Source organism: Lithobates pipiens, unplaced genomic scaffold (assembly GCF_037356315.1).
Source record: "Lithobates pipiens isolate NorthernLeopardFrog02 unplaced genomic scaffold, aLitPip1_a1.2 Scaffold_8, whole genome shotgun sequence".
In the NCBI taxonomy this organism is placed as follows: domain Eukaryota; kingdom Metazoa; phylum Chordata; class Amphibia; order Anura; family Ranidae; genus Lithobates; species Lithobates pipiens.
In genome coordinates, this window is record NW_027507903.1 from 308400795 (window position 1) to 308425088 (window position 24294).

The 24294-nt window shown below is 44.1% G+C and overlaps 1 protein-coding gene across 1 annotated transcript in view; it reads right to left on the bottom strand.

The window, feature by feature from the left end:
* ARHGEF37 (Rho guanine nucleotide exchange factor 37) overlaps positions 1 to 24294 on the bottom strand; it is a 155777-nt gene that overhangs the window by 78116 nt on the left and 53367 nt on the right. Inside the window, exons 3-7 of the mRNA XM_077472708.1 lie at positions 20947 to 21165; positions 18386 to 18710; positions 13090 to 13213; positions 9129 to 9276; positions 5944 to 6152 (exon numbers count right to left, since the gene is read on the bottom strand). Of these exons, the coding sequence (XP_077328834.1) occupies positions 5944 to 6152; positions 9129 to 9276; positions 13090 to 13213; positions 18386 to 18710; positions 20947 to 21165 (1025 nt within the window). The remainder of the gene's footprint in view (positions 1 to 5943; positions 6153 to 9128; positions 9277 to 13089; positions 13214 to 18385; positions 18711 to 20946; positions 21166 to 24294) is intronic.

A 24294-nucleotide genomic window follows, 5' to 3' on the forward strand; every position in this document is an offset into this window, starting at 1 on the left:
CTATGGCCGCGTACACACGCGCGGACTGTTTGCCCAACCTTGTTCGGCAAACAGTTTCATCAAACAGTCCGCTCAAAATTTGCATGAGCGGACTTGCCCACACACGAGCGGACTGTTTGACGAACAAGGTTGGGCAAACAGTTCGCTCAACTTTTGAAATGAACGGACTCGCCCACGTAAGGCGGAGGCAAATCCGCCCATTTCGAGCGCGTGTACAGGTAGGCGGGGCCCGCGAAGGAGACGTCGCGGGCTCCGCCGCCTGGAATGGGCTTAAAGGGGAACCCCAACGCCGAAAAAAATCGGCGTGGGGGTTCCCCCAAAGTCCACACCAGACCCTTGTCCGAGCACGCTACCCGGCCGGCCAGGAAAGGGGGGCGAGCGAGCGCGCCCCCCCTCCTGAGCCGTACCAGGCCGCGTGCCCTCAACATGGGGGGGTGCCTTGGGGAAGGGGGGGCCGCGCGGCCCCCCCACCCCAAAGCACCTTGTCCCCATGTTGATGAGGACAAGGGCCTCTTCCCGACAACCCTGGCCGTTGGTTGTCGGGGTCTGCGGGCGGGGGGCTTATCGGAATCCGGGAGCCCCCTTTAAGAAGGGGGCCCCCGGATACCGGCCCCCCACCCTATGTGAATGAGTATGGGGTACAATGTACCCCTACCCATTCACCTGTGAACTAAAGTACAATAAAAAACACAACACAGAGAAAAAAATTTTTATTGCACAGCTCCGGGGGTCTTCCGTCTTCGGGGGTCTTCTCGCCGGACTCCTCCGCTATGTGTGTGTAGCTCTTTTGCTAGCGGAGGAGTCCGGCTTTCTTCCTCCCCGCCGCCGGCCTCTTCTCCCGACTTCGGGGGTCTTGTCCCCCTCTTCGGTTCTTCTGCCGGGCCACCGCGCCTGGTCCGGTGGCCCGGTCTTCTGTCGCCGTCTTCCGTTCTTCTGTCGCCGCCTTCGGTTCTTCTGCCGGGCCACCGCGCCTTCTTGTAGCTCTTTTACAGGCAGTGGCCCGGTCTTCTGTCGCCGCTGTCGTCGCCGCCGCCGCCGCCGCCTTCCGTTCTTGTTCTTCTTCTTCTCCTGGAGATGTTGACTCGACGATCTCTCCGGCCGGAATGCCAGAGCCGCGCTGTGCGGTCACTTATATAGTGACAATGGGGCGGTGTCACATGGTATATGTCACATGGGTTGGTCACATGGGTTGATGTCACATGGGGACTATGACATCGTAAGGGGGCGGGGTCACCATGTGACCAACCCATGTGACATATACCATGTGACACCGCCCCATTGTCACTATATAAGTGACCGCACAGCGCGGCTCTGGCATTCCGGCCGGAGAGATCGTCGAGTCAACATCTCCTGGAGAAGAAGAAGAAGAACAAGAACGGAAGGCGGCGGCGGCGGCGGCGACGACAGCGGCGACAGAAGACCGGGCCACCGCCTGTAAAAGAGCTACAAGAAGGCGCGGTGGCCCGGCAGAAGAACCGAAGGCGGCGACAGAAGAACGGAAGACGGCGACAGAAGACCGGGCCACCGGACCAGGCGCGGTGGCCCGGCAGAAGAACCGAAGAGGGGGACAAGACCCCCGAAGTCGGGAGAAGAGGCCGGCGGCGGGGAGGAAGAAAGCCGGACTCCTCCGCTAGCAAAAGAGCTACACACACATAGCGGAGGAGTCCGGCGAGAAGACCCCCGAAGACGGAAGACCCCCGGAGCTGTGCAATAAAATATTTTTTCTCTGTGTTGTGTTTTTTATTGTACTTTAGTTCACAGGTGAATGGGTAGGGGTACATTGTACCCCATACTCATTCACATAGGGTGGGGGGCCGGTATCCGGGGGCCCCCTTCTTAAAGGGGGCTCCCGGATTCCGATAAGCCCCCCGCCCGCAGACCAGGGTTGTCGGGAAGAGGCCCTTGTCCTCATCAACATGGGGACAAGGTGCTTTGGGGTGGGGGGGCCCCGCCCGCAGGCCAGGGTTGTCGGGAAGAGGCCCTTGTCCTCATCAACATGGGGACAAGGTGCTTTGGGGTGGGGGGGCCGCGCGGCCCCCCCTTCCCCAAGGCACCCCCCATGTTGAGGGCACGCGGCCTGGTACGGCTCAGGAGGGGGGGCTCGCTCGCCCCCCTTTCCTGGCCGGCCGGGTAGCGTGCTCGGACAAGGGTCTGGTGTGGACTTGGGGGGAACCCCCACGCCGATTTTTTTCGGCGTTGGGGTTCCCCTTTAAGCCCATTCCAGGCGGCGGAGCCCGCGACGTCTCCTTCGCGGGCCCCGCCTACCTGTACACGCGCTCGAAATGGGCGGACTTTCCGAGCGGGAACAGTCCGCTCATTTCGAAAGTACAGCGGACAAGCCCACACATGGGCGGACTGTTCGCTCAAACACAGTTTCAGCGGACAGTTTTTCGGAATTTCCGAAAGACTTTGTCCGTCCAACTGTCCGCTGAAACTGTCCGCTGAAAGCCCACACACGAGCGGACTGTCCGCCCAAACACTGTTCAGCGGACAAGGTTGGGCGAACAGTCCGCCCGTGTGTACGCGGCCTATGTCATATATAATATAATGTCATATATATATATATATATATATATATATGTGTATATATATATATATATATATATGAGACTGCCTGTCTGTCTGTCTGTCTGTGTGTGCAAATATATATATATATATAATTTTAAATACACTGCAGCTAACTGAATAACCTGCTTGCTCAGTCTAAATTACATTCTCTCTCCGTCCACGCCAACAACACACTACAAGGGGCCGGCATGCAGGCAACCTTATATAGTGTGGGGCATGGAGTTAGTCACTCTGCCTTTGGCCAATTATGGCTCTCTTAGCTGAGAGCGCTGGGATTGGCCAAAGCATGCAGGTCATTATGGGGTGTTACATGGCGTACGAATTTAGCGCAAATTCCCCATAAGAGTTGGTTTTCGACGAACGGGCGAACAGCCAATATTCAAATAGAACTCATGTTCGACCCGAACATAAAGCTCATCCCTAATGACAGCTTGAAGTCTTTTGTGGTATTTGTGGATGGGGCTCTTTATCTTCTCAGATGGTAAAGCTGCCCATTCCTCTTGGCAAAAAGCCTCCAGTTCCTGTAAATTCTTGAGCTGTCTTGCATGAACTGCACATTTGAGATCTCCCCAGAGTGGTTAATGATATTGAAGTCAGGAGACTGAGATGGCCACTCCAGAACCTTCACTTTATTCTACTGTAGCCAATGACAGGTCGACTTGGCCTTGTGTTTTGGATCATCTTCATGTTGGAATGTCCAATTACATCCCAAGGGCAGCTTCCTGGCTGATGAATGCAAATGTTCCTTCAGTATTTTTTGATAACATATTGCCTTCATCTTGCCAACAATTTTGACCAAATTTCCTGTGCCTTTGTAGCTCACACATCCCCATCAGCTATCCACCTCCGTACCTTTCATCATAGGCCTTGTTGACTCCTCTCCAAATGTAGCGTTTATGGTTGTGGCCAAAAAGCTAAATTTTGGTCTCATCACTCCAAATGACTTTGTGCCAGTAGGTTTGAGGCTTGGCTCTGTGCTGTTTGGTGTATTGTAAGTGGGATACATTGTTGCATTTGCATAATAATGGCTTTCTTCTGGTGACTCAACCATGCAGCCCATCTTTCTTCAAGTGCCTCCTTATTGTGCATCTTGAAACAGCCCCACAACATGTTTTCAGAGAGTCCTGTATTTCACCTGAAGTTATTTGTGGGTTTTTCTTTGCATCCCGAACAATTTTCCTGGCAGTTGTGGCTGAAAATGTAGTTGGTCTACCTGACCGTGGTTTGGTTTCAACAGAACCCCTCATTTTCCACTTCTTGATTAGAGTTTGAACACTGCTGATTGGCATTCTCAGTTCCTTGGATAGATTTTTTTTATCCCTTTCCTGTTTTATACAGTTTGCCTACCTTTTCCCGCAGAACCTTTGACAGTTCTTTTGCTCTCCCCATGACTAGAAATCCAGAAACGTCAGTGCATCACTGGATGAAAGATACAAGGGTCTGCCAGGAGTCCAGAAACGCATTGACCTTTTATGCACACACACTAATTACAAGCAAACAGATCACAGGTGAGGATAGTAACCTTTAATAGCCATTCAGATCCCTTTTTGTCAACTTGTGTGCATGTTATCAGGCCAAAATCACAGGGTATGTAAACTTTTGATCGGGGTCATTTGGGTAGTTTCTGTTGCGATTATGATTTAAAAAGAGTAAACACAGTTAGTCGATGATAAATGGCTTCAGCCAAACACTAACATGAGTGAAAGAAAAGTTTTTGTGTTTTCAATCATAATCTTTAAAAAATGGCCAAAAAATCATAAATTCTGCCACGGTATGTAAACTTATGAGCACAACTGTATACACTTTGCACACAGTGCAGAAGCCTGCCTCACATTCTTTCCTCTTCTGGTAGAATGTTTTTTAGCCTATAATTATAGGCTATTTTGCCTATCGATGGAATGTTTTTTAACTCTCCTGGTTGAAAAATCTAGATTTTTTTCTATTATGCTTGAATGTTAGCGAATCATGCATTCGCCCTGCAAAGGACAACAAATAAAAATTGGCATGTCACAGAGATTACAAACATTATGTATATTATTTGCGACTTTTGTGCAAATGGGACATTTTTAGTTACCCTGTCAAATCGTGTCAGCATCATATAACACTTCTTCACATCTGTCAAATGCCCTCCAAAAAGCAATGCACCATGAATTGCTCTTTTTAGAGGTCCCTCTCTGGGACCTTTCAACATGTCTTGAGATTAGGGTGCCTTATATTGCCTTTTATTTACAACCTCTACATGGACCAAAGGAGAAGGATCCTGTGACTGCAAGGAATTTTAGGGCTTCCTCCAATGGCCCCCCTCCATCTCCCTACTTTTTAGTAGTATTTATAATTACACACATGGATATATATCATTTTAATCCATTACCAAGTTACCATCCCTTGAATTGTTCTCTGGCTTTTGGAACCTCTGGAGATATCCCGGTGTCTGCACATATCTATACTGCAATCTACATATATATCTGTTAATTGCATTGTTTAAAAGAACCCCCTGATGAAGACTGAGTTGAAACGCATAGGGGCCCACTTTTCTGGGTTCCAGTGCTTCTTTCCTGACTGTAGATTCTTCTACTTTGTTCATTATCTCACCTGCACCTGTTGTTTTGTATGAATTCCTATCTGGATATTGTTTTTTTATTTTATATGCAATGAACTTGTGTGTTTTTATTCTAATCTTTGTACTGGTGCCTCTACTAAAGTTCCGCCCGTAGTTCTAGTTTTGCATTGCTTTTTGGGATGTGGCACCATTGCGATTAGGCAGTCTAGGCATTCTGATAGACTTTAAGGCTGCATGCACATCTGGGTGTTTACAGCTTATAAAACGCTCATAAAAAGCATGACAAACACTTAACAAGCAAATTCACATTTGTTTCAATGACACCCGTTCACATCTGAGAATTTTGTCACCTGAAGCAAAACGCCTAAAAAACACCTTAAGCTTAAAAAAGAACATGAGCTTCTTTTGGTGCAGCTTACAGGGTTTTTTCTGCTTTTTACATTGGTGACCTGTACAAAATCGTGGTAAAAACACCCAACCTTGAAACGCTCAGATGTGAATGCAGCTTCAACTGAGTATGCAGTTTTATGCACGGAAAAAACACTGACGTGACATCAACATTGGTGTGAAGATAACTGATGCGCATGAAAACTGATGTAAACTGATGTGAAACTGATGCGAATTCTGCACATTTTTTTTTACATCGGTTTTCATGCACGTATAGTGTGAGCAAGCCGTAAATCTTATTTTGATGCCATTCCAACGAAACAATGGGATAATGATGTATATCCATAATAAAGCACCTAAAGTAGCTTCAAATATATACAGCAAAGTTGTCCTATCAAAATGGTTTCATGAATTCACACTTATCTCACCGATTTCTTTACGCCTCTTGTTTTCATTGATGCTGACATTTGCCTCATTCATGGTATCAAGAGCTCTCTGAAGCATCTCTTGTGAATGTCGTTCTTGCGGTACAATTTTCAGGATGCTGCGCAATAACAAGGGGTACCTGGTGATACGCTGTACAGGCAGTATCAAGTAGAAGGAAAGGTCTTTAAATTGTTTAGTGCTATCCATGTTTCTGTCAAAGATAAGAGATACTAGTCAAATTATTAATTTACAATTATATAATCACAAGCAATAAGGGTTCAAACTTGTACACAAAAACCAGATTTACACTTACTAGATAAGGATTAATCTTGGAAGTCCTTATTCACGTTGACATTGTTTTTCTTATTTAAACTTTTGCCATACACTAGCATTTCTCAACCTTTTCAACAGAGAGGAACCCTTAAAATAACTTTACATTCTCAGGGAACCCCTGCTAAAAATGACTATATCCACAGCTCATGATATAATAGTATGATGGTCAGTTGGAAGAATGCCCCTTTCATTTCATTGAGAAAAATTACCCTTTTACAAATAGCTAAAAAAAGTTCAATGGTGTCAGTGGGAACTTATCCGAGAGGCAGAAATTACTCATTGCTCAATGAACCCCTAGCACCCTCTGGAGGAACCCTGGTTGAGAAACCCTGCACTAGTATGACTATATCTTCCTGATCTATCTCTTTAGCCATACTTTTAGAATATCATGTTTGCAACAAAACTAGCCATAAAAGGATACTGATAAAGTCATCATACGTCTGTAGTCAGCCATTAAATATCCAAGCAGAAAGCGAATATCTGGAATGGCATGTCATGGATGTACCAGAGGAAGTTTAACTAAATACTCCATCAACCAGAGCATTGTGGTAGGGCATAAATGGGTTTGAGTCATGGACAACCTAAAGATGGATGAAACGGACCACCACTGGTTTATTTTCTAATAGCAGTTTAGAACAGCACTTGCCAAACATTATAAAGTAAAGGTGTTCAGAGAGTGATGTCTGCATCAAGATGCCAAATGGCCTAAGATGGCATACAATCAACAGTTGTAAAGTATACTGTTTGCAGGACGCGGCCTACCGAGTGGCCCTCGGGACAGCATAGGCATCTGTGAGAGATCATACACATGTGTAATTGTGTCTCTTGGCATCTGTCAGCTCTCACCCATCAACCAGTTTCCGGGATCAACAGTTGCCTTCCTTAGTTTGCAGACTTGAGTCTAACAAAAGCTTGTGCTGACCCGTTGACCACAGGGAAGCAAGCATTGTGCAAACAGTCTGGGGGGATTTACTAAAACTGAAGCATGCATAATCTGGTGCAGCTCTGCATAGCAACCAATCAGCTTCCAGAGTTTATTGTTAAAGCGTAACTGAACAAGCTGAAGTTAGAAGCTGATTGGCTGACATGCACAGCTGCAGATTCTGCTCCAGTTTTAGGCTTGGTTCACACTTTACACCGCATGTGAATTGCAGAAGAACTGCACGGCATTCCTGTTCAATTCACATACAATGCAGTGCAACTTGTGCCCATTTATTTTGAATGGACTCAAGTTGCACCGCCTCACACCAAATAAGTGCATGCGCCTTTTTTGGAACCACACCAAACCAGATTGCAGTAACTTTGTACCATGCAATTAGGTGCAGGCAAACACACAGCGATTGTGACCTGCCTTTTTGGCATGTACTTACACCCACAGCAGATTGCAAAGGGAAGTGGGATTGCAATGCAGTAAAGGAAACACACACAGATCATGGCGTTTCCTGCACTGCACAAATGTGAACCTAGCCTTAGTAAATCTCGCCCTTTAAAACACTAATTTGTGGAATTGAAATTATCCAGGCACTATATACAGGTACCGCATCTATACAATACTATCACAGCAACAACTATCACTATGAGCAGTCAGCAGGATGTCAAAAGCTTTGACACAATGGGTGGATTTACTAAAACTGGAGCATGCAAAGCCTGGTGCAACTCTGCCTCAAAATCAATTGGCTTCCACGTTGTACAGGCATACCCCACTTTTAAGTACGCAATGGGGTTTATTTACTAAAGCTGGAAAGTGCAAAATCAGGCTCACTTCTGCATAGGAACCAATGAGCTTCTAACCCCAGTTTGTTCAATTAAGCTTTGGTAATAAACCTGCAAGCTGATTGGTTTCTATGCAGAAGTGAGCCTGATTTTGCTCTTTCCAGCTTTAGTAAATAAACCCCATTGTGTACTTAAAAGTGGGATATGCCTGTATTGTCAAAGCTTAATTAAACAAGCTGACTTTAGAAGCTGATTGGCTACCATGCAAAGCTGCACCAGAATCAGCGTGCTCTAGCTTTTGTAAATCGCCCCCCTGTGCATCTTTTTGTATCTATTTGCATCCAATTACTTATCACAAAATCCTAATCTGATTGGCCTTTTAGCTCTTTTCAGTATACTTACAACTGTTGATTACCGTATTTATTGGCGTATAACACACACTTTTTCCCCCTTAAAATCAGGGGGAAAACGTGGGTGCGTGTTATACTCTGATCCCCCGTCGATCTCCGCTGACTGTGAGCGGAGCGGAGCGATCGGCGCCGAGATACACATAGCCGAGTGTACTCTGCTTTTCTCAGCTCCGCTCACAGTCATGCCCAGTCCCACCATTGGACCTGTGTTATGTCCATCATAGGGCGGGACTGGCCATGACTGTGAGTGGAGCCGAGAAGAGCCAAGTACACTCGACTATGTGTATCTCGGCTCCGCCCATTCCCTGCGATCTCGGTGGCATTCGTTCCGCTCCAGCGAGTGGGATGCATGTTATACTCCGGCGTGTGTTATACGCCGATAAATACGGTATACTCTATCCTAGTCCTTTTAGCACCTCAACCCAAACATCACTTTGTGGACACTCTTTGTGCTTGTTCACACTAGCATTACCCTCTGGAAAGTGATCTGTGGTGGATCGCTTTTCAGAAGGCGTTTCACAGGCAATGAGGAGGCGTTATATAAAAAACCTTTGTTATATGGAGTAGACCTATAATCAGTTTCAGGCATAGATGGCCTGGGAGGCAGAGGAGCCACAAAGAATAAAGAAGCTTTGAATAATTTGTTTAGAAAGCAACAGTGCACTTTAACATCTTTCAGCTCTACCGTTGCTATGCATTTTGCAGCATACAGAAAGAGTAGTGGCACTTACTGTATTATTTGCAGTACTTCCTGGATCTTTTCATTTATAGGTGGTATTTCTTGGTAACTCTGAAGCAGTGATGTAGATCTTGTATATCCATTACAATAAACAGCGTATGCATTTTCCATATCCCTGCTGTATTCCTGAAAAAGACTTCCTGAAAAGCAAAGAAAAGAAAAAAGAAAGTGGTTTCAGAGCCTGATAGGTTGATCTCCCTCCACCCCAAAATGGCAAAATGTGGGGAATGCAACTGGGATGTTCCCCAACCTCAGCTTCTTTTACATATGCATATGTAGCATATTTAGAAGATGTACTAGAGATGTCCCTTCTTGTATCCTAGATAGCAGGAAAGAACCACCAGGCAATTCATGCCTCTTCTGTTCCACCACAAACAATGGGGTCTGCTGTGAGTGGAGGCATTTTTAAAAGAATTCACAAATATTTGTGTCATCTAGGATCCCCTCTAAACATACATATAACCACCACCTTTTGTGATCAATTGCTGGTGCCAACCCTTCCCATGCATCATAATTGGCCAATAAGACACCCATTATAGTTTAGAATCAATAGTCAGGAGTGAGAGTAGGTAGGTCCAAGTTCTTAACTTCAGAAGCAGGCTAACTTTTAAACAACAGATTAACCTGGGTGTGGGGGTTCCCAAACAGCTTTACAGGGTACAAGGTACAAAGTACCTGCAGGTGCCCGATTTCAAATTCCCTTGTTTAAGTCACAAACACACTTTAACAGGCAGTGCAATTTCAATAGCTATGCAAAGGGCACTGGTACCTAAAACAAACATATTGCACTTATTAACTGTGGTTGTAAATATTAGCCTATATACCTGCATTGACAGATACTAAGAAGGACATGGCAGGGACATAAGGAAATCTCACCAACCACATGAGTGATAAAGATGAAAGAACAGCTCACCACCTAATAACATGGGTGATAGAAGGCCTCATGTACACTGCTGCTGGTAAACGGATGTTTAGAGGCAGTTGGCTGCTTTTTTGCCTCTGAACTCATCCAATGTTATCTTATGTGTACATGTACACAGATTTGTTTAATGTTGTTTTTTTGGCAATTGAGTTTAGAGGACTTTTATGGAAAGCAAAAAAATGAGTTCAGATGCTGAGGTTAGAGGCATTTCAAGCACCAAACGTTTTTAACCACTTTCAGACCGGACCAATTTGCTGGTCAAAGACCAGACCACTTTTTGCGATTCGGCACTGCGTCGCTTTAACTGACAATTGCGCGGTCGTGCGACGTGGCTCCCAAACAAAATTGACGTCCTTTTTTTCCCACAAATAGAGCTTTCTTTTGGTGGTATTTGATCACCCCTGCGGTTTTTATTTTTTGCGCTATAAACAAAAATAGAGCGACAATTTTGAAAAAAACGCATTATTTTTTACTTTTTGTTATAATAAATATCCCCCAAAAATATATAAAAAAACATTTTTTCCCTCAATTTAGGCCGATACGTATTCTTCTACATATTTTTGGTAAAAAAAAATCGCAATAAGCGATTATTGATTGGTTTGCGCAAAAGTTATAGCGTTTACAAAATAGGGATAGTTTTATAGCATTTTTATTAATAATTTTTTATTATTTTTTTTTTTACTAGTAATGGCGGCGATCTGCGATTTTTATTGTGACTGCGACATTGTCGGGGACCCATCGGACATTTTTGACACATTTTTGGGACCATTGTCATTTATACAGTAATCACTGCTATATAAATGCAGTGATTCCTGTGTAAATGACACTGGCAGTGAAAGGGTTAACCAGTGGGTGGCAGTGTAGGGGTTAAGTGTTCCTAGGGGTGTGTTACTAACTGTGGGGGGGTTGGGCTTTCATTTAGTGTACACTGATCTCTGCTCCAATCACATGGAGCAGAGATCAGCGTCACTAGTTGCTGGGCAGAATGGGAAATTGTTGTTTATACAGCATTTCCTCCATTCGGCCGCTCCGTGAGACGATCGCGGGGATGCCCGCGGCAATCGAGTCCGCGGGTCCCGCGACCGGACTCACGGGGGTCCCGACCAGCGCGGGAGCGCGCCGCCGGCGGCGCGCTTCCGATGGCACGGCGGCAACGAATATTGGACGTACATGTACGCCAATATGCCTGCCCGTGCCATGCTGTCGACGTACATCGTCGTGCGCTGGTCGGGAAGTGGTTAAACACGTCTAAATGCTGAACTTGCATTTAGCCACATTTTGTTTACAGGTATTTTTCATTTTTGGCTATTTTGGGGAAAAACGTTTTTTTTTTTTTTTTGTAAATGCAGCAAAACAGACGTTTTAAATGTGGGTTACTATCTGTCAAGGTAAATCGTTCAGGAGAGGTTGTAAAAACATCCCGTGTACATTAAGCCAATGGGTAAAGAGGGCATCTCACCAAGCAATGACAAGGATGACAGAAGTAGGAGGACATCCTGCCAACTAATGACATGGGTAATAGAGATAGGAAGACATCTTGCCACCCAGTGACATAGGTGGCTGAGGTAGGATGACATCTCTTCAACCAATGACATGGATGCTGGATGTAGGACATTGTATCAACCAATGACTTGGGTGATACAGAGAGTAGAATATCCCATCACTTTGACATGATAGCAGAAACCAGTGGAGACCTTAGCAGTTTAATATGGCTGTTAGAGACATAAAAAGATCTTGCCATTATATTATACATAGCAGAAACAGTATGCAGGGTCTGATGGCTGCCCAGCCTAAAGAAGTAACTAGGAAGGGAATAAAGGGTAAATCATACAAAGATGTGTTTGTTGTGTATGGGGCAGTCAGGGTGCCCATGCTGACCCATGTCCACAGCCAAAAGTGCCTACAATGGGCATGAAGAAGAATTGGAGGACTGAGCAATGCAAGAAGGTGGCCTGGTTTAATGAATTATGTGTTTTATTACATTGTGTGGAGTGCATGAGTGTTGCTTAGCTGGGCACCAAGATGCAGTAAGGGAAGAAGACAGGCCAGTGGATGCAGTTTGATACTTTAGGTAATGTTCCCTGACACGTACAACTCATCTAAACATTGTTGCTGACCAAGTATACCCCTTCATCGTAATGGCATGATGGCAGTGGCCTCTTTCAGTGGGATAATGCGCCCTGACACTCTGCAAAATGGTTCAAGAATGGTTTGAGGAACACAAGTTTGAGATGTTTACTCGTTAAAAGTTAACGAGTAAACAGAGCTAGATAGAGCTTTCTTTTGGTGGTATTTAATCACTTCTGTGGATTTAATTTTTTTGCTATAAAAACAAAAATACGACCAACAATTTTGAGAAAAAAATATATTTGGTACTTTCTGCTCTAAAACGCATCCAATAAAAAATATGCGTCGGACAAATCAGACACCTAACTGACATTTTTTTGGGACATGGTGACATTATTACAGTAATCAGTGAAAAAAATATGCACTGTCACTGTACTAATGACACTAGCTAGGAAGGGGTTTACATCAGGGACTATCAAAAGGTTAAATGTGTGCCTAGCTGGGATTCAGTGTAGTGGGGGAGGTGCTTTTTGCTAGTGGAAGGCTTGGATCGGTGTTTCTGCTTTACAGGGACGCAGGATCCATGCCTTCTGTACTGACTGACTGAAGTTGTTTACATAGGGAGATTGCCATTCTGTCTGTGTAATTAATGATCAGAGGGTGACGGCGGGATACCCAATACCCAGAAGTGCAGGATCAAGTATATATACAGTTCATGATCCTGCACAGCGTGGCTGCCCTGTAGCAGTAAAGGTGCTATAGGGTGGTCGGCAAGCACGTGTACATATACACTATACACATATGCACGCAGACACATACTCTTAATGCAGTGGAAACCATTGTGAGTTGTGAACTTACACAGTAGCTTTAATAAATATTAAGAATGGTATCTACACAGTTCCCTGAAAAGTTGTATTTTAGGGTTTTTTGGGGTTTTTTCTCAATATTTTACAACCCTACTTACCGATCCGATAGAGCTGGTTTTGGTCATCATTTTTTGTATCTTTTAATTCACTGAGAAATGACTCATGGACTGAAAGAAGTTCTTCAGCATTACAAAGGAGACTTCTGACATCAATTTGTGAGATCTAAAAAAAAAATCATATTTCACAGATTGGTTTTCATATTTAGAGCAGACAAAAAATCCATCAATACCTGTAGCCCACAAATAAAAATAACTGCAATGAACAGTACTATGCAAAAGGTTTAGGCATGATCCTCTGATCCTCTACAGCGCTATATCCTCTGATCCTCTACAGCGCAGTGCTTGATGAAAAATGTAAGGAAATTTGTCACCAGACTGCATTACTAGCTTACTTGTTGCCAGGAGAAATACTTCTGTATAGTTGAGTCACCTAGCCTTGTTTCTACGTCCTATGCATGAAAACATAGGAATTGGGGTGCAAAAAAAAAAATGGCAGCAGGTGCTCTGGACTGATGAGTCAAAATTTGAAATATTTTACTGTAGCAGGAGGCAGTTTGATCATGAAGGGCTAGAGAGCGATACAATAAGTGTCTGCAGGCCACATTGAAGCATTGTCGAGGTTCCCTGCAAGTTTGGGCCGGCATTTCTGCAAATGGAGTTGGAGATTTGATCAGGATCAATGGTGCCCTCAATGCTGAGATATATGTAGGCATATAATTATCCATCATGCCATATCATTAGGAAGGCGTGTGATTGGCCGCAAATTCATTCTCCAGCAGGACAAAGACTCCAAACATACAGCCAACGTCATTAAAAACTGCCTTCGGTGTAAAGAAGAACAAGGAGTCCTGGAAGTGATGGTTTGGCTCCCACAGAGCCCCGATGTCAACATCACAGAGTCTGTCTGAGATTACATGAAGCGATAAAAAGATTTGAGGCAACCCACATCCCCAGAAGATCTGTGGTTAGCTTTCCAAGATGTTTGCAACAACCTACCTGCCTAGTTCCAAAAACTGTGTGCAAGCGTACCTAGTAGAATTAAAGAATTTAAGCTGTTTTGAAGGCAAATGGTGCTTTCTAGAGTTGGGTGACTGGTTCGGCGTGAGCATTAGTTTGGGCCGAACATTGGCTGTTTGCCCAGTTCAGGGAACACCTGAATTTGCAGGGTGTTTGGCAGGTGTCCGTCCTGCTGAACGCCTACACCCTGATGGGGCAAAGTTTTGCCTAATCAGGGCACAGTATGACCTGGTTGTTAAGGAGCGGGGCCAGGAAGCTGGTCGTGGCATCCTTAGCAACCAATGAGTCATCAGCTGTCAATGAGCTTTCCCACTGACAGCTGAATAAAATGTAAAAAAAATTGCAGGTAAAAAAAAATGGCGTGGGGTCCCCCCTAGCTTGGTATGAGACCCTTATCACAGTATGCAGCCTGGCAAGTCAGGAAAGAGAGCCCCCCTCCCCAAAGCACCTTGTCCCCATGTTGATGGGGACAAGGGCCTCATACTCACAACCCTGGACTGTGGTTGTGGGGGTCTGTGTGCAGGGGGCTTATTGCAATCTGGAAGCCCCCTTTAACAAGCCCCCCCATGTGAATGAGTATGGGGTACTCCCTTCTGACGTAACTGACCCAGCACCCAGCATACACTGGTCCATGATTTCAGAAGGGAGCAGTGCCACCAGGTGATGTAGCCAGGTGGCCCCGCCCCATACCTATATAACAACTGTCAAGTGACTTAGCCTGCTGTAGGCCTTCATATATGGTGGGAGAGGTTTTATTTTTCTCGGGTGCGGTGGGCGCCGTGATTGACAATAGATTTACATTGGGGGACAGTTTTTTTATTTTTTAATAAAGGAATTGTCAAAAACGGTCTCTGTGTTTTTATTACTTTTTGACACTTATTTGTTGAATTGGTAGGGGTACTATGTACCCCATACTCATTCACATGGGGGGGCGGGATCTGGGGGTACCTTTGTTAAAGGGGGCTTCCAGATTCTGATAAGCCCCCAGCCCACAGACCCCCTCCATAACCACCAGCCACGGTTGTGGGGATGAGGCCCTTGTCCCCATCAACATGGGGACAAGGTGCAAAAGCACCCACTCCCCATGTTGAGGGCATGTGGCCTGGTATGGTTCAGGAGGGGAGGTGTTGCTCGCCCCCCCCCCCTTTCCTGAGCTGCCTGGTTGCTTGCTTGGATAAGGGCCTGCTTTGGATTTTTAGGGACCCTGCGCTGTTTTTTTCTTTATTTTTATTTCTTTATTAGCCAGGTGTTGGCAATTGCAACCGCAATGACTCATGCATGCATGCAAAAGATCTGACACTTTACAGGCAGACTAAGGGGACCTCCCCAGGCCCTATAGTTAAAGGAATTTTTCATATTTATTGTTGCACTTTAGCCTAGGTTCACATTGGTCCGATTTGGCATGCGATTTGACATGTCAAATTGTATGCCACACCGGCGGCTATTGCCAGAAATAGCACCGTCCGAATCGGTGCAATGCCGACTTCGGTGCTACGCCGATTCCCAAAAGTAGTGGATGAACTTGCGCAGATATCTGTCGAAACACCCCAGAAGTGGGACTGCATTGCTGGGTTGAAAGATTTCTAACCCACAGCAATGTGAAACTATGTGAACCTAGGCTTGCGCATCATTAGAATCACTGCTCCTGAAAAAAAAATAGGGTCCCCTAGGGCAGTACCAGGACCCCCATTTATGGCCGATTACTTGCATATAAGCATACAAAATGGGCACTTTTGATTTTTCCTGTTTGGCCCATAAACTTCAATGGGGTTCTCCATTTGGGTTAGAACTTTCCCCTGTTCGGGAGTTTTGCTGCGAGGGTTGTTCGGCCCATCTTTAGTGGTTACACCAAATATTGATTTGATTTTGATTTCTCTTCTGTTCATTAACTTTTCATTTTGTTATTTGATAAAAAATAAACTATTAACACTTCTATTTCTGAAAGCATTCTTTATTTACAGCACGTTTTCACGCTTTCCTAAAATGTTTGCACAGTACTGTATAATCCCCAATTAATCAAAAGGTTGTTTACGATCTCATATATATATATATATATAAATCCTTCCATTTATAAGATTTTATAATGAATGCATTAACTGGATTCATTTGTGTGTGTGTATTTTTTTATTTTTTTTATCTGCCTGGAGTTAAAGAGGAAGTAAACCCTGATGGGTTTTACTTCCTCTTTTGCTCCCTGTATAGCAGGGCTTGACAAATTTGCTTGGAATCTAGGAGCCAGCTAAAAAAGTTAGGAGCCAGGTCCGTAACGGCAATCTGGACCTGTCCCTGGCCTGACATGGAGATGAGTGAGGGGAAGGGGTATCAATATACTCAGCGTAACATTATCTTTCACAATATAAAAAAAAATTGGGCTAACTTTACTGTTGTCTTATTTTTTTATTAAATAAATGATTTTTCCCCAAAAAAGTGCGCTTGTAAGTCCGCTGCGCAAATACGGTGTGACAGACAGTATTGCAACGACCACCATTTTATTTTCTAGGGTGTTAGAATAAAAAATATATATAATGTTTAGGGGTTCTAAATAAAGGTAAGGAGATAGGCAGGCAATGAAAACTGACAGGGGAAGCTCCATTAGCATTGCTGGGTGTCATACCAACGGCCACCACAAGAGGGCACCCGATTCCAGAAGGTATCATAGGACTGCAGAAGGCCTCAAAGCCGCGGCCTCATTTACCGGCCACCGGCGGAACGGCCCGACGCGATCACGCCGGGGGGGGGCTACGGAGACAGGATACCCCCAGCTGTGTTGCCCCAGGCGCCAGGTCGCTAATTCTAGTCGCAAATGCGACCTGGCGCCCGGGTTTTGTCGAGCTCTGCTGTATAGCCTGCAAATTAAAAGCATAATGGGCTAGTATGCGATGCATACTAGCCCATTATGTGACCCTTACCTGCAAAAGAATCCAACGATGTCCCCTGTGTAGGCAGCGTCCAACTTCAAGCCCCACTTCCTTCCGGACTCTGACTCTGTGATTCTCCAGAGCCGCATGATGTCACCCCCGCGCATGTGCACAGTAACGGCACACGTTAGGGAAGACGTTTTGTTTCTTCCTTGCGCATGTGCTGTTCACTTTATCGGCGGACTAAAAGTAAAATAGCTCCTAAACGGCAGAAAGTTTAGGAGATATTTCCGCTACCTATAGGTAAGTCTTATTCTAGGCCTACCTATAGGTAGATGTCCCAAAAAAGGGTTTACAACCACTTTAAGAGCTAATTGAAAGACACATAATTCATTAATAAATATGTAAAGTAAAAATATGTTTAGTCAAATTGTGTAAAAATAACTTTTGTGTGTGTAACTGTGCTGGCCCTTTAAAATGTCAATTTCCAAATCTGTCATATAAATATTCCTTATGTGCTAGAGATTTCCATCAAATAACATTATACACAAATTGTAAAAGTGCCAGTAGTATAAATTAATAAAAAGTCCCAATGAATGAATCCACCTCGCTGGACAAAAGGCGACTTCCAAAACAATCGTGATTCACCACCACACACCATTCAATCTATGCGCTTACCAGAACGCTATAATAAACAAGCCTGTGTAATGCCTTTCTTTAATCCTCCAAGCAGATAAGTAGATATGTTTCCACCAGATCCCAGACTATTCTCTTATACTCCTCCAGTTAGTATGGTTCTCAAAAAAACAAAAATGCCCATCATTGCGCAAAATTCAACACTTTAAATGTTAAAAGATCATATAAAAAGTGAACACTGATGACGCATATTTCATGCGAAACGCGCTGAGGCGAGTTTTGTGACGCTGACATCATCACACTGAGATTGAGGCTTGAACCGCACGCCAGCTACCTGTACACAATACGGCCATTACTGAAACACTGGATAGACTCAGTGGTGGTCTGAGTCACACATACATGTGAGTGTAAACTTTTATATGAGCTTTTAACAATTAAAGTGTGGAACTTTGCGCAATGATGGCCGTTTTTGTTTTGGAAGTCACCTTATTTCCAGCACGGTATCATTGGGACTTTTTATTCATTTTACACTAATGGGACTTTTATAATTTGTGAAATATGTTATTTGATGGAAATCACTAGCACATGTTAAGACATATTGTTATGACAGATTTGGCATTTGATGCACTATTTGTTATACACATTTTAAAAGGCCAGCACAGCTACATAAACGTTTTTTTTACACGTTTTTAGTGGTGATTTTTAGCTGCAGCATATCCCGCATTATAATTTATTGGTATTTGTTTTGCACCGGTGGTACATATTAAATTATTGCTTAGACAAAAAGCTGTACGAATAATTACTACAAATTTTTTTTTTTTTACCTTCTCCAGCCTGGGCTGAATGTGTACAATTAGAAGCTGTAGTAAGCGAACATATTCTGTCTCTGTGCTAATAAGTTCATTTACTTCAGGTGCCTCGGTCTTGAAATGCATGTCATCATACACAGGCTCTTCTATCTGAGGAATATTCTCATAAATGCCATCACTTTTAGCTTCTTGTGTGTCCACACTAGAGGGGCTTCCATGGGGAGGCGACATATCATGTGTATTATAACCAATCTGGGAAAAGGGTTCCCGGTCATCAGATCCATAGCGTGGCAGCGGAACATTTCCTTTTGTGGCACTGCTGTCCATGTAGTTACAATAACTGCAAAGGAATTGCATTGCATTTACTGGAATATCAATGTAAAAAAAATGCAGACACAAAACAACAATTCTATTTAGGTCAGATTGTTACATGCAAGGTACTTTCCTTTAAAATGTAACTTCTTTGAAAGTATTGTCATGCAGGTCAGGTTTCTACAAATTCCAATCATAACAAAAATGACACAAAAAACCTTCATTGCTGGAGGTAAAGTCAATTCAGTATCACTTTTGTCTTACCGCAGATGACGCATAAACCAGGTCTTAAACTATACCATCTACTGTATATTATCCATTCAACTTGAATGATAATATGTTCATATGGATATAGGTCACGCACCAATTTAAAGGGATTTCCCCCCCATGTAGCTTAAAGCAACCCAAACCACCCTACTACTGCCTCGCTTGGTTACAGACAAATAAATGGAACCAGTCTTATCTATTAAGAAACTATGGGGGGTTATTTATGAAAGGCAAATCCACTTTGCGCTACAAGTGCAAACTACAAGTGCAAATTGCACCTGAAATTGCACTAAAAGTTCACTTGGAAGTGCAGTCGCTGTAAATATGTGTTGTAGAAATGAGGGGAAGCGCTGCTGATTTTATTATCCAATCATGCGTAAGCTAAAATGCTGTTTTTTTATTTTCCTTGCATGTCCCCCTCAGATCTACAGCGACTGCACTTCCAAGTGCACTTCGAGTGCAATTTCAAGTGAACTTTGCACTTGTAGTTTGCACTTGTAGTGCAAAGTGGATTTGCCTTTAGTAAATAACCCCCTATGTGAGCTTATTTTACAGGGCAGTGCAAAAACAAATGTGTAATGAGAACCAACTCATGACAACCATTTAGTACACATGTGTCAAACATAAGGCCTGTGGGCCGACTTTGGCCCTCCAGGTCATTTCACGTGGCCCTTACATCTCTCCTGTAGTTGCGGCATGCCTCATGTCTCCACCTCCCCTTGTTTTAGCAGTGGGCAGCAGAGAGGAGGACAGAACTCCTCCTACAGATCCTGCATCTTGCAACAGTTGCAACATCCACCTTAACGACTCCTCCCTGGTCTCAGCATTAAGCAGACTTCAGCCCTCCTCTGGTCCTCCTCCAGATCCTGCACTTTCTGCTTTCCAGTTCTGCCCGACTTCTTCCCAGCAGTAGCACATGTTAAGGGGGGTGCACTGTGGTGTAAGGAAGGGTGGGGGACTCTTAACTTGTGATGGTGGGGGGGGCTCTGGCATCTGATGTGAGGGGGAGTGGGGTGCTCTCGACATCTATACTCACACTATCATACTTACAATACTATACTTTAGCTGCACTAATGAGGTGGCACTGGTGGGTACTGATGAGGAGGTACTTATGCGGCTGCTCTAATAGGCTGCAGTAATTGAAGGCACTGATAAGGATGCACTGATGAGCACTGATGGATGGCATTGGTGAGCTCTGCATGAGGGAGCACTGATAAGGAGGCACTGATAGGCTGCACTGATGAGGCGGCACTGGTGGGCACAGGTAGGTGACACTGATGAGGCTGCACTGATAGGTGGCACTGATGGGTGGCACTGATGGGTGACACTGATGAGGAGGCACTGGTGGGCACTGATTGGCAGCACTGGTGGGCACTGTTGGGACTGCACTGATAATCAGGACACTGGCTCTCTTCTCTCCTCATGCTGTCAGAATGAGAAAAGAAATGCCGATAACTAGCTTCAGTTTACATTGTGATCAGCTGTGATTGGACACAGCTGATCACATGGTAAAGAGAGTACGACAAGCCGAGAAACTGAAGTTCAATACTTCGAGAATGCATTAAATTGTTTCTGAGCATGCATAGGAATTTTGCTTGTCGGAATTTGTACGAACTTTTTCCAACCGAAAAATTGAGAGCATGCTCTCAATCTTTTGCTGGCCGAAATTCTGCCAGCAAAAGTCTGATGGAGCTTACACATGATGGCATTTTCTAACCAAAAGCTATCATCGGACTTTTGCTGGTGGAATTTCTGATCATGTGTACGGGGCATTATATTAATTGTATAAATTGCATCAACACATTACTTTCTCAGATCTAGATACTGATGAAAGGTGGTGGGAAGGATAGAACACCCGTTGTCCTCCCACAACCACATCCATCATGAAAAGAACAGTTAAGCGGTAAGCAAAAGAAGAGAATGATTCACTATTGGCTGTTGAAAAGTTATTGCCAAATCTTCTTTCACTAGTCTAGAGTTTGATCGGCTTTACTTACTTGCTGGATGAATGACTGTGGGTCAGCTGATCTTCGGTGTCACTCACACTTTCCGTATCACTAAATTCTGCGTTGTCATAATATTCTTCTTCATCGTCAATTGTGTCATATATCCGCTCTTCATCTTCAGCAGTTTCGACCTCTGAAGAGCAACCTTGATTGTAGGATGAAATTAGTTTCCGGTCACTTAATGGGTAGTTGTCAGCAGCAGCAAAAGGCCTGGGTACATAGCAAATCATAAACCTTGATGAGACAAACACAAAGAATGGAGACCACGCCATACGGGCTCAATATCTGCAACCAGTGATAAAAAAACTCATACAGATAAAAATGAAAGCAATAATAAATATTAGTAATAACTCCAGGTACTCGGTTTCAGTAAGCAACAAGTAAACAGGTTAGAAACTGAACCATTATTTCCTTCTCTCCATAACAACGAAGCAATGGTTTCATCACCTACTGTATTCATTGTAGCTCAGTCTTGGCTAGAAATGTGTCAATGCATGTCCACTCTCAAGTATTTATGCACATTACTATGTATGAGCAAAGTTATAATTTAACACAAAACATCAGAAAACACTGACAAACTTGCTAATTTCTTCAAAAACACTGCACTTATCCCTACACATTACTTGATTACAGTCTGAAACCTGTGATTTCACAAGGACCAGATGACAATCTAGCTGTCTTGAGGGACCTTAACCACTTTCAGACCGGACCATTTTGCTGGTAAATGACCAGAGGTCTTTTTACAATTGGCACTGCGCTGCTTTAACTGGTAATTGCAATGTTGTACCCAAACAAAATTTGCGTCCTTTTCTTCCCACAAATAGAGCTTTCTTTTGATGGTATTTGATTGCCTCTGCGATTTTTATTTTTTGTGATATAAACGTAAAAAGACTGCAAATTTTGAAAAAAAATGATATTTTCTACTTTTTGTTATTAGAAAAATCCAATAAACTCAATTTTAGTCATACATTTAGGCCAAAATGTATTCAGCCACATGTCTTTGGTAAAAAAAAAAGTCAATAACTGTATATTTATTGGTTTGCGCAAAAGTTGTCACATCTACAAACTAAGGTACGTTTTCTGGAATTTACGCAGCTTTTAGTTTACGACTGCCTATCTCATTTCTTGAGGTGCTAAAATGGCAGGGCAGTACAAAACCCCCCCAAATGACCCCATTTTGGAAAGTAGACCCCCTAAGGAAATTGATAAGTGGCATGTTGAGCCCATTGAATATTTTATTTTTTTGCCTCAAGCGATTGAATAATGACAAAAAAAAATTTTTTTTTTTTTTTTTACACAAAGTTGTCACTAAATGATATATTGCTCACACATGCTATGGGCATATGTGAAATGACACCCCAAAATAAATTCTGATGCTTCTCCTGAGTACGGGGATACCACATATGTGGGACTTTTTGGGAGCCTAGCCGCGTACGGGGCCCCGAAAACCAAGCACCGCCTTCAGGCTTTCTAAGGGCGTAAATTTTTGATTTCACTTCTCACTACCTATTACAGTTTTGAAGGCCATAAAATGCCAAGATGGCACAAAACCCCCACAAATGACCCCATTTTAGAAAGTAGACACCCCAAGCTATTTGCTGAGAGGCATGTTGAGTCCATGGAATATTTTATATTTTGCCACAAGTTGCGGGAAAATTACAAACTTTAATTTTTTTTAATTTTTTTTTTCACAAAGTTGTCACTAAATGATATATTGCTCACACATGCCATGGGCATATGTGAAATGACACCCCAAAATAAATTCTGCTGCTTCTCCTGAGTATGGGGATACCACATGTGTGGGATTTTTTGGGAGCCTCGCCGCGTACGGGGGCCCGAAAGCCAAGAACCGCCTTCAGGTTTTCTAAGGGCGTAAATATTTGACTTCACTCCTCACTACCTATTACAGTTTTGAAGGCCATAAAATGCCAAGATGGCACAAAACCCCCACAAATGACCCCATTTTAGAAAATAGACACCCCAAGCTATTTGCTGAGAGGCATGTTGAGTCCATGGAATATTTTATATTTTGCCACAAGTTTCGGGAAAATTACAAACTTTTCTTTTTTTTTTTTTTTTCACAAAGTTGTCACTAAATGATATATTGCTCACGCATGCCATGGGCATATGTGAAATGACACCCCAAAATAAATTCTGCTGCTTCTCCTGAGTACGGGGATACCACATATGTGGGACTTTTTGGGAGCCTAGCCGCGTACGGGGCCCCGAAAACCAAGCACCGCATTCAGGCTTTCTAAGGGCGTTACAGTTTTGAAGGCCATAAAATGCCAAGATGGCACAAACCCCCCCCAAATGACCCCATTTTGGAAAGTAGACACCCCTAAATTTAGGGGTACACTAGTGAGACTAGGTAATAAATGGCGGGTGCCCTGAAACTATAAAAAAATAACTAACCAACCAGCGTCACCTGTAACAGTTATATGGTGATCACTGGTGAAAGGGTTAACTAGGGGGCAATCAGGGGGCTTTATGCGGTAGTATATGGGGGTCCCTGGCGCTATAAAAAGCTGCGGCGAACCTAAATACCTACCTGCCTAACTAGCGTCACCTGTGACACTAATACAGCGAGCAGAAAAACGATCGCTTATTAGGCTGGGTTCACACTGGAGCGATGCGGGAACGCCACGAATCCGCGGCGGGTTCCCGCATCGCATGCCTCCCGGCGGCAGTTCACACTGCCCTATGCGAACTGCTGGGAGTGTCAGTGAAATGTTAATGACACCCCCAGATCAGTTCGCATATCGCAGTGCGATCTGCAAACTCGGATCGCATGGTGTGAACACCCATGCGATCCAATTCTGCTGCGGACCAAAAAAAGGGTCCCGTGCGAATTTGCGGCGGGTGCGGCGCGAATTCAGCCATACTATCTGTATGGCTGAACTCGAATCGCACAGAGATCGGATGTGATTTGCACTGCAGTGCGGTGCGAATCACATTCGTTCTCATAAACCGCTGCAATGTGAACCCAGCCTTAGTGACACTGGCGACGGGGGGTGATCACGGGGTTAAACCTTTATTGGGGGGGTTAGGGGGGTACATTAGAACTAAAGGGGGCTAACCCTAACTGCCCTAACAGTTATTACAGTCACAAATGACACCAATGCAAAAAAAAAAAATATATATATAAATGACATTGGTGTCACTGTGACTGGGGGGCAGGGGTAATTGGGGGGGGTGATCGGGGGGGTGTGAGTGTGCCTGGCATGTTCTACTGTGTAGTGTCGTGTTGGTGCAACTCACCGATCCTCTCTCCTCGGTGTCGGAACGAAAAATACCGACACGGAGGAGAGATTACATCACTTCCTCTCCTGTGTTTAC